This window comes from Musa acuminata, chromosome BXJ3-5 (assembly GCF_036884655.1).
Source record: "Musa acuminata AAA Group cultivar baxijiao chromosome BXJ3-5, Cavendish_Baxijiao_AAA, whole genome shotgun sequence".
Lineage (NCBI taxonomy): Eukaryota > Viridiplantae > Streptophyta > Magnoliopsida > Zingiberales > Musaceae > Musa > Musa acuminata.
The window spans coordinates 7794358-7804449 of NC_088353.1; the positions used below are offsets into that span (position 1 = coordinate 7794358).

The 10092-nt window shown below is 46.0% G+C and overlaps 2 protein-coding genes and 1 pseudogene across 2 annotated transcripts; 2 read left to right on the plus strand and 1 right to left on the minus strand.

The window, feature by feature from the left end:
- LOC103985019 (ASI1-immunoprecipitated protein 2-like) lies at positions 1 to 441 on the minus strand. The gene is made up of 2 exons (XM_009402632.3): positions 344 to 441; positions 1 to 271 (listed from the first exon to the last, which is right to left on the minus strand). The coding sequence occupies exons 1-2, from the start codon at positions 439 to 441 to the stop codon at positions 1 to 3; spliced, it is 369 nt and encodes a 122-aa protein (XP_009400907.2).
- Positions 442 to 1860: 1419 nt separating this feature from the next.
- Positions 1861 to 3576, plus strand: LOC135639190 (expansin-B15-like; annotated as a pseudogene).
- A 1577-nt stretch (positions 3577 to 5153) lies between these two features.
- LOC103985020 (zinc finger protein ZAT1-like) lies at positions 5154 to 6546 on the plus strand. Its single transcript, XM_009402633.3, has one exon. It carries the CDS (start codon positions 5297 to 5299, stop codon positions 6278 to 6280), a length of 984 nt encoding a protein of 327 aa, XP_009400908.2. The 5' UTR covers positions 5154 to 5296; the 3' UTR covers positions 6281 to 6546.
- The last annotated feature ends 3546 nt before the right edge of the window (positions 6547 to 10092 follow it).

Genomic DNA, 10092 nt, shown 5'->3' on the forward strand with positions numbered 1-10092 from the left:
TCAACACAAGACATCCTTGAGTAGCTTGTACCTGCGGCCCGTTGGCTTGGAAGAAGCACCACCGGCGCTGTCGCTCTTGCCACGGCTCTGACTTTCCTCCCGGTCGCTGTTGTGCTCAGCCTTGTAACCACTACCGGTTTCGGCAGAATCCTTCCTCGCCTGCCTCTTCGAGTGGATCCCTCGTTTAGCTCCACTTCGCTCTTCACTCAAGCACCAATCACAGACCCCAACGGTCTCGGATGTGGCCTCGTCGTAGTAGTTGGTACAGTAGCTGCGAATCAGACACTGAGTTGCAAATCTAGAGAGAGAGACAGAGAGATACAGAGAGAGGCGTAATACATACGAGTGCTGGAGGCGAGAGTGGCAACGGATGCATTGGAAGAGCTTGTCGGCGAAGCCGATGTCACCACACATAGAGCAGACTGTGTTAGTGTTAGCCATGGCTAGAGAGAGAGAGAGAGGAGAGAAGATAGAAGAAGAAGGTTAGTGTTGTTGGAGCTGGGAAGAAACTGGAGGAAAAGGAAGAAAAAGGCAAAGAGAAGGTGGTGGTACCAAGTCGATGAAATCTATAAAAATGCATGTCTACGAGGGGCTCGGATTGCAACTACTAGTCGTCTTCGGCTATGAAAAGACACACATGGACGGACCTTAAAAGCCTAAGATTGCGTTGGAAACACAAATACGACCCACGACACATCACACGCACACGTACGAGCCAACACGTACGGCGGAGTTCCACGATGTGAATGGTTGAACCGTAATAAAGTCACAAGCATTATGCTGGCCAAAGTCCAAGCGATGAGCCAAATGCAGCTGATATGGTTGTGTGGACATCTCGGATTGGAATTGTAGGGAGAGAGGAGATCTTATATCCATATGACACGCAAAGAATCATCCATCTTGCTCACGCTTGGTTGAGGCCGAGCTCTCAAGCCTGATAGTTCATATTGACCTCCATTCATGCCTTGCAATATGTGAATAAGCTTTTGCATGATGTTGATATTATTATAGTGGCAACACACTTCGGGATAACTGAGATACCAGTGATATTGATGCAGAGCCATCAAACGGAGGAAGAAGAAAGATAAACAAGGGGAGAAGGAGAGGAGACATGGAGAATGCAGGCACGCATGCATGCATGCATGCATGTGGTAGTGGTCCCACCCTCCACCAAAGCGTTCTCTCACTCGGCTCACCAGTTCCCGCGGCTACAGGGACACGCACTTCCTGGTGTTCGTGGCCTTCCTTGCTTTCGGGTACTCTCTCTGGTCTTTCTCAGCGGAGAGGGCTGCTTCTCCGAAGCAAGGCTCTTCTTCTTGTCCCTTTCCCTTGAGGTTTCACCTCATTATTCCAATTATTTCTCCATTCGAGGAATAGTGGTGGTCCTTCTTTCTCTCTCTCTCTCTCTCTCTCTCTCTCTGTACTACCTACAACAGCATTGATCATTCGTTGGACCAGGATGGGCTTAGGCTGCCGAGAATGGGTATTCGAGTCCTCTGAAGTGGAGCCAGAAATGCCATGATCCACAGGTATGCCTTCACCACAGCGAAACTACACTATCATTGAAGTGCTTACAACATAATCCCTGAGAGGAACCACAGAGACAGATGTAAGCCCGAGTGAAATTGACATTGTACCGAACACTACGCCAGTACATGGTAGATATGTTGGAGATATTTACCTACAGAAAAGAGAGATCGATGTGCCGGCCTGGTTCGATGTAATTGGAACAAACGATTCGAACCCGGACTTGATCTATTCGATGTGGTTCGTTGGTAGAATCCGATCAAGATTTCTTGACCTGGGGATGGGTCGGATTCGGGTCAAGTAATTGATCTGTTTTCACAGGTCAGGCGCGACATGAACCGACGTCCACGGAGCCTATATGCCAATCAGCTGTATGCGTCAGGCCGGCTCTCACGACTCTTGATGCGCAAGCGGGATCGGACCGATTTGGACTAGCCAAATATAATAAGCCTATGCCACAGGGTCGGCGCAGGCGACGGAGACGGGGACTGCCCTGAGCAGGGCGCGGAACGCAGCGGTGGCTGTGGTGGTTGCGATGGTGCTGCATTTAGGGTTCCGGTGAGAGGATCCGCGGCGGAGCTGGTGTCGGGTGCTGCGCTTCGCAGCTGCGCGTCACTAATGCATTCTTTCTTGTTAGCAGCAGCGCTCTGAGAAGAAGTATCAAATTGACCCACTCTCGCCTCTCTCTGATGCCATTCCGACACACTAAAACCAAGTAGAAGTCCGCCATCGTCGTCCCCAGCAACAACAACAACCCAACGCCTGAGGTATCCTTGACACTAAACCTTACCCGCACGAATGCTACTCTACAAGCCATCTGCTACATAAACCTTTCAGTTTCAGCTTGCACTCCCTCTGAGCTGACACGCTGAAGCCATGCAAGCCAACTGCAACTCTACAAATATTCTCCACGCTTCCTGCTTCAAACACAACCAAGTCTCCTCTTACAGATAGCTTCGGCTGCTAAGAAGCAGTGACGATGGCCCTCACTTCACTTCATCAGTCTTTCCCCTCTCCTCGCTTTTTCTTCATGGCTTCGATATCTTTCCTCTCTCTCGTTGGCCATTGCACCCCAAACTCTCGAACTTCTCCACCACATCCACAGGCTGGTCTTCTGCTGGAGCCACTTGGCACGGCGGTGGTAATGGTACCGAAAGTGATGGTATTGTCTGAAACTATTCTTTGCTTCATGTGGTTATGTGGACAGAGAATATGCAATACAAGTTGATGGTGTCTTAAATTGCACAGGTGGTGCATGTGGGTATGGAGCTGCGGTGCACCTGCCTCCTTTCTCACCCGTGATAGCAGCGGGGAACCGTTCCACATTCACGTCAGGCAAGGGTTGCGTTGCTTGTCATCAGGTAAATCTACAGATTAATCTGCCAGGACTTGTCTGGTGCATTTGCTCCATGGAATGCCTTAATGAGCCCCGTCCATTTCGACATGAGCGAGACTGCATTTGGAGCCATGTCACTGCCCGGGCAAACATCTCAGCTACGCGGCGCCGGACTTCTCCAAGTACTGTACTCACGGTGAGAGCGTAGCTTCCTTCAGCAAGCAATGCAATGTCGATTTAATTGGACGTTACAAGTACTCTATATTGTCTGCTTGTTCTAATGACGCCACAACTGGAGCTCCTCAGTTGGGGAAGGCGTGTCTCCGTGACCTCTAACGAGCTCCTACGTCTGGCTTTGTAGAGTGGAGTGCGATCACTCTGGGATCAACGTGGCCTTCCTTGTGGATCCGGGCTCAAACCCTAACTACTTCGCCTTTCTCGTCGAGTACGAAGATGCCGACGGAGATCTGGCAGCCGTCCAATTCAAACAGGTGGCGCTGTCGCCTGGCTTTCGGTGAGTCGACGCATGGATCGCCATGCAGCAGTCGCGGGGTGCGGTCTGGAGGCTGAAATCGGGCTCGGCGTTGCAGGCGCCTTTCTCGATTCGCCTGACGTGAGGAGATTCCGGCAAGGTCCTCACTGCCGATAGCGTCATTCCGGCTGGGTGGAAGCCAGGGATGACCTATAGATCCCTGGTTAACTGCAAAGCCTAGCTAGTAGTATGAGGTACTCCGGTGTCTTGGAAATGCATGGTGTCTTTAAGGTTAATAGATATATGCACCAAAGATTGAGAGCGGAGGAGAAGGCTGATTTGTTGTTGCCTCCTTTTGAATGATGATTGAGTTGATTATTTGTCTATTTGATTAAATAAGAGAAAAAGGAAGTAATGGGAAAGGATTTTCCACATGTCAGGGACAAATACAATTTAAACAAGGAGGAGACAAGAAGAAAAGTTTGTGATCATATCGATAATAAAAATCCCAAGAACAGATATCCAATATCCACGAAATTAAAGACTTGATTCAGAATTATATAGTAAAGCAAACTCAAGAATAAATCATGAAATATAACTAAGCTAATTTTGCTTGTTCCAACGCAATTTCTAATCGTTTGATTCTCGGGTCTTATTCATAAAATAGAGAATTTTAGAAACGTGTGTATGTTGAATGTCTTCCATAAACTATAATTTTGCCTTGAAATGTTTGAATGAGAGAAATGATATGAAGGTGTCAGATTTCTTAGTTGACTTTGTTAAATCAACCCAATGGTCTGAGTTTATTTAAATCTATAAATAATAATATGATTTTGATGTGAGAATGTAATTTTATTTTCTTATTCCTTCTTATCCTTTCATTGCTTATCTTTCTTTTATTTCTCCTTCCTTCCTTTCTTCCTTAGTCTCATCTCCACCTTCTCTTCTTTCCTTCCCTTTCTTCCTTTCCTCTCCTCACCCATGAGATATTAATGTGATTCAACTTCATTTGAAGAAAAAGGAGATTACTGACCTTTGAACATACCAACAAAAACATGTTTGGCAGGTCATTAAACATCACAGTCAAATTCAATTTTTTGATATCATAACAAAGATCCTAATAGTCTCAAAGCTAATTCACGATTGATAATGATGCTTGTAACTTCAATTTGCCATCGTGGTTCGGAATATTACATGGTAAGTCCGTTCCAATCTTTCTTTGTCTTGCTCCTGCCGCCTTTATTCCCTTTCATTTTAGCAAGTTACCAACACACCCACTTGGAAAAGAGTTCCACATCTTGATTCCATGCTCTCAAGGATAGGTTCCAATATAGATATGCTATCATAAAAAATAAATAAAATAATATAAAATTGCAGTCCTTTTTTTTAAAGTAAGTGTCACTTCACGCTCAAAGGTTTTAATAATAATAATAATAGAAAACTTAGTGGATGAAATGACATAATATACGACGTCAATACACAAGATGTAGATGAGTTTAAATACACTGGTACGATCTGAACGCAACTGAAAAGATTGACGAATCCGGAACCAAAAGTTGCAATTAATTTGTGTGCCCACCATGAGTTGGGTGGTCATGTCAATAGATTGATTAGCTATGCAATTGCGAGCCATTTATTCTACATATATATATATATATATATAATATGGTATTTTGCTCTCCCCCTTCTCCCAAATTTTAATCTCACTGTTTGATGATATACATAACATAGGAATTAGATATTTATTTATCAGTTTATTTCTTTTTTGTTTATATATATATATATATATATATATATATATAAAATATTTTGTGTCTCTTCTTCTTGCAGTGGGTTGTGCCTGCTTTTGGGTGAGGAATGCTTGTCACCTACACTTTTGTAGCTCCTACTCACCTCAACACTGTTTCCTTCCTCTGCTTTCTGTGGGAGAAGGATAGAGTGGAGCTAAAGGGATAGTTCGTATGGACAAGCACGCCTGCAACCTCTGCGTCCGCCGCTTCTCCAATGGCCGCGCTCTCGCTGGCCACATGCGCTCTCACGTCATCTTCGCTGCAGGCCCTCCGGCTCCGCCCCAGCTCCACCGGGACTCCTCCGCATCCGTCTCCTCAGACCGGCCTGCAGCGATGCAAGAGGTAGTGGACGAGGTGGAGGAGGAGGAGAAGCAGGTGGGAGTCTCGTACGGCCTGCGCATGAACCCCCGGAAGAGCTTTCGACTGGTAGATCCCGAGTTCTCCTCCTCTTCCTCCTTCGCCGCCGTTGAGCCCGCGGGATCCGGCGTCGTCGTCCAGGACCTGGAGAGCGAGACGGAGTCACCCCGTGGCCACCGCCGGCAAGCGAAGCGTCTCCGCCGGGACGCCGCCTCTCCGCTGGATCCGGAGCCGGCGAGCTCTGTCTCGGATGCGACCCCCGAGGAGGACGTCGCCCTTTGCCTCATGATGCTGTCCCGCGACTCCTGGGCCGATGGCGTCGAGGAGGAGGTGGACCCCCGACCGCGGCCACCGCCGCGAAGAGGGCGGAGCCGCTACCAGTGCGGGGCGTGCAAGAAGGTGTTCCGGTCGTACCAAGCTCTCGGTGGCCACCGGGCGAACCACAAGAAGACCAATGGCTGCGTCCCGGCCGTCGAGCTCCGGACCTGCGAAGCCGACTCGGCCGACACCAATCTCGATGTCAAAGTCCACGAGTGTCCCTTCTGCTTCAGAGTCTTCAGCTCCGGCCAAGCTCTTGGCGGCCACAAGAGGTCGCATTTCATCACGTCCCCGCCCACAGTCACCGACAACTCGCCGACGTCAGTCCCTCCGCCGAGCATGTCCCCTGTAACTGCTGCCACCAAGAGTGCCGGTAGCATCGGCCTGATCGATCTTAACATGCCGGCGCCGACGGACGACGACGTCGAACTGTCGGCGATTTCCGGCATGGATTTCGTTGCCAATCCCACAACGAACTGAATTCACGCATTCCACACGTCGAAACCATGCAATCTGAGCACTCCTACTAACTCCAGAGCAAGCAGGAGTCAGTGTCCAAGCTCGAGGTAGGAATTGCAGAGACGGAGAAGCAAATCAAAGGAATTTGAGGAAACTATGAAGCTTCAAATCTTTATTCAGCACTGATATTTTGGATAAAGTTGGTGATTTGGTGATTCCTTTTCTTGTAAGCTTCTGTTCCTTTTTGCTTCAGATGCATTAATTTACCTGATTTTTTTCGTGTTTAAGTTGCAGTTGGTGCCTATAGTACTAACAGCTGATGAGCAGTAGATTGAATCAATGTCACCAAGAAATCGCTTGCTTTAAGTTTATTTATCCCTTCTCTAGTTGCTGCTTTTTGTCTGCCAATTGCTGCTGTTTCCAGCTGTTCTTGCTTACTGTTCGCTGCCTCCACCTTCTCCATCCTAATATCTCTGTTCTTTATTGTATATCCCATCTTGTAGAAATCCTTAGGTGGATTAGCTAGTGGGTAACATCACTCTTCAATCCCAGTTTGGTAGGGAAGGATAGAGAGAGAGAGAGAGAGAGAGAGTAAAGTTTGGAGAAGCAGAGAAGAGCTGCCACTGCTTTTGTAATGTCTCTGCTACCTCCCACCTGGTAATAAACCTTCCTGTTTCCATTGGCACTTGGTCCTTTTCTTCACCCCTCTGACTTAACCTCGCCTTCTTTAGCTTCTTCTTCACCGAGCTCACTCGCTCCGTCCCCTTGCCTCAGCATCTCCATGCGCCAGTTCCACGTTTTCCATCTCCATCAGTCTCTCTCTCTCTGTCTCAGCCATTACTGTTCCATTGGGTCATTTGAGTCCATCGGCATGTCCGGCTTACTCATGGCCCTCGCTTTGGAACCATCGATCCCTTTCCAGAGCTGGAGTTGCATGACGCCAAGACTCTGGCGTGGAGATGGATGTGGAGAGGTGGGCCCGCCACATGGTCTTCGCGGAGGTGCGTCCGATGTACGTTGGACCGCCGTGATGGACGGTTCTGAGGCCGTTCTTATCGTGACTTCCTGCGTGTCGAATGCGCTACGCCTGTGGCGACGACGGACGCAGTGATCACTGGTAGCTGCTGCCACTGAGCTTACTGCCGCGGTCAAGGTTGGGTCAAAATCGACCGATTCGATTCAATAATGCGCTTTTGAACGTAGAAAAACTGGACCGGATCTCCAATTTCTTCAAACAGAGGAATATTACTGTCACATTATAACATCTACCTCGAACTGTTCCAAACCGATCGGTTCAATTCGATTTAGGTCGTTGCTGTGTGCCCAATTTTCTAAACCGAGCGGTCCAACGCCGATTCACCTTCCGTCTTGTCTGTTCATTAGCTGGTATGCGTTTAATTGATGACGTGATTAGGCATATGGGTCTAATATATATATATATATATATATATATATATATATATATATATATATATATATATATATAAGCTTGATTAAAATACTAATATCATTCTCGGCATCAGTATGTTAATTCCAGTGGTAATATGCAGTAAACAAGTCTTTGACAGCATTGCAAGCAACTCACTCATTAATTGCGCATTAAGTTGACGAGATTGTTACGGAAGAAATTAACACTTTCTACATGTATGTATATATATATTGAAGGCAGTCATCACATGGTAGGTAGGCCTTTCATTGTTGTCAGTGAGTCATGGCATGTCTTCGTTTCTTACAATATAAGCATCAGAACTAACTAGTCCTACCTCATCTCAGCTATCACCGCACCACAAGGATCTAAAACTTGGTGTTGTGCAGATGCTTCAGTGGCAATCAATGGGGCGATTAAAGAAGGCCATATGAGGAGTTGTGGGAAGCAGACGTTAAGGTGATGAGGGTGGGGAAGGAATAAAGTAGCGAGCCACGCATAATAACATACATCACGAGATCGGCAGTTCTTGTGCTCATGAGTTGGTTGTTGTCGGCGTGATCAAAAGGGGACAAAGAGAGAGCGTAGGGTGGTGTGTGGGGTTGTGAGCTTTCCGCTCTTTCACAGCCTTTCACTGCACCAACAGCTGCTCACTGTTACTGTTACTGCCATTCATCTCACAATCCCAAACCATTCTGGGTCCTTTGTTATGCTTATGGAGGTAAAAAAGATGAGAAGATTCATTGGATTCAGTGAGGAACACAGCAATTTGTCTTTGGATTTTGACCAAGGGCTTCTTGAGGTTCCTTGGCTTTTTTATCTGACTCCCAACCATGATTGAGGTCCGCTGGATTAACGTACATTTGATCAATTGTGCTAAATTAAACTCGGGAAGTTCTAAGAGATATTCTATGGGGAGAGCAATCCAAACGTTCTTTCAACCATTCCTGTTCCTGCAGCTTAAACCTTTGTAGATGAAGTCACAGGTGAAATGGACAGCTCTAAGCTTCTGACATTGGAAACTGGGATGATGCAGGAAAAGTTTGGCAATAAGCTGATCAAATAGCAGCTAATTCCATATTAGTTCAGAGTAGCATCGATGCAGGTTCCACATTTGAGATCCGAGTAAACTGTGAAAAGTGAGTCAACCTTTCATTCTATATTGTAGGAAGACATGCCAATTAGTACATCCAGTTGTGGACTGGATCGAATAGACATGGGAGTGATGTCGATGGCTCAACAGTATATCCAGCTCTCGCTCATTAGATAAGGACTATGAGGTAGAGTTTAATTATCATTGAACAATATCATTGTTGCAGCGTCTTTCTATGGTTTATATTTCAGGACATGCTCCTCACTCTGCCACAACAATGGGCACTGATCTGTTCATGGTAGGAGGAGGAAGAAGCAGTAGGAAAAGACCAAATGATGTCAGCCTCAAGTTGTTGCAAGTCTATTCCATCTCAATTACATGCCCGGATAACTGGAAGTGAAAAGGACTAGAAGGCTGCATATAATGAAAAATGTTCTTAATTTTGAAGGACAAAGCAAGTTTGGAACCATAGAACAATTAGTCTTTGAAATGGGAGTATAAAGGTTAGGACTCTACGAACTTGGACAGATCCAATTTATTTCAAGAGGAATATAGCACAAGTAGCAATGCTTTAAGTAACTGCATTCATGATGTTTTTGTGAGTCAAAGACCTAAAGGCACCAAATGCACACACAGGTAAAGGTTTCCCAAGGGTTGGAACTCAAAAGAGATGGCAATTCTTTACAGTTCTGCTACTGTGATACTGTTCTACATTACAAGGGGAGAACTCTTTAACTGAGTGTTGGAGAACATATAAGAAGAGGCACATGAAATGTTTAATGTTGTGATTACCTTTAAGAAGATTGGTAGTCAGTGATCCTGATGTGAAATGTCTTGAAAGTTTGAGGTTTTCACATCTCACATACTGCCTTCTTATGAGTGTAGCTATCTGTCAAGGAATCAACATAACAAATGGACATCATAATCATCCAAAAGACTTGAGTCGTTAGGTTAAATATACATCATATTCTCATCTTGTGGACTACATTCTCAAGTGAAATCATAAAGTATCTTGTAAGCAGGAGGATAGTATGAACGTCAGAGTGCTGAAGCAGACAACAAAGACCAGAAGTTGGGACAATCCACATTCTCTCCAGAAGAAAAGTGAGAAAGATTTCACCATACCTCTAGAATTATAACTAGTCCCAAAGACTTGCATCATAAAACGTCAAATTCCAAAACAGAATCAGAATCAGTCTCTCGCTGCTCCATGCACTGAGACAGGCAGGTAGATGAACAGGAAGAACATATTTGGATACCCCATGAATTTTGTCTCAGTGAATAGTCATGAAAGAGTGATTTCTGGCCATCAAA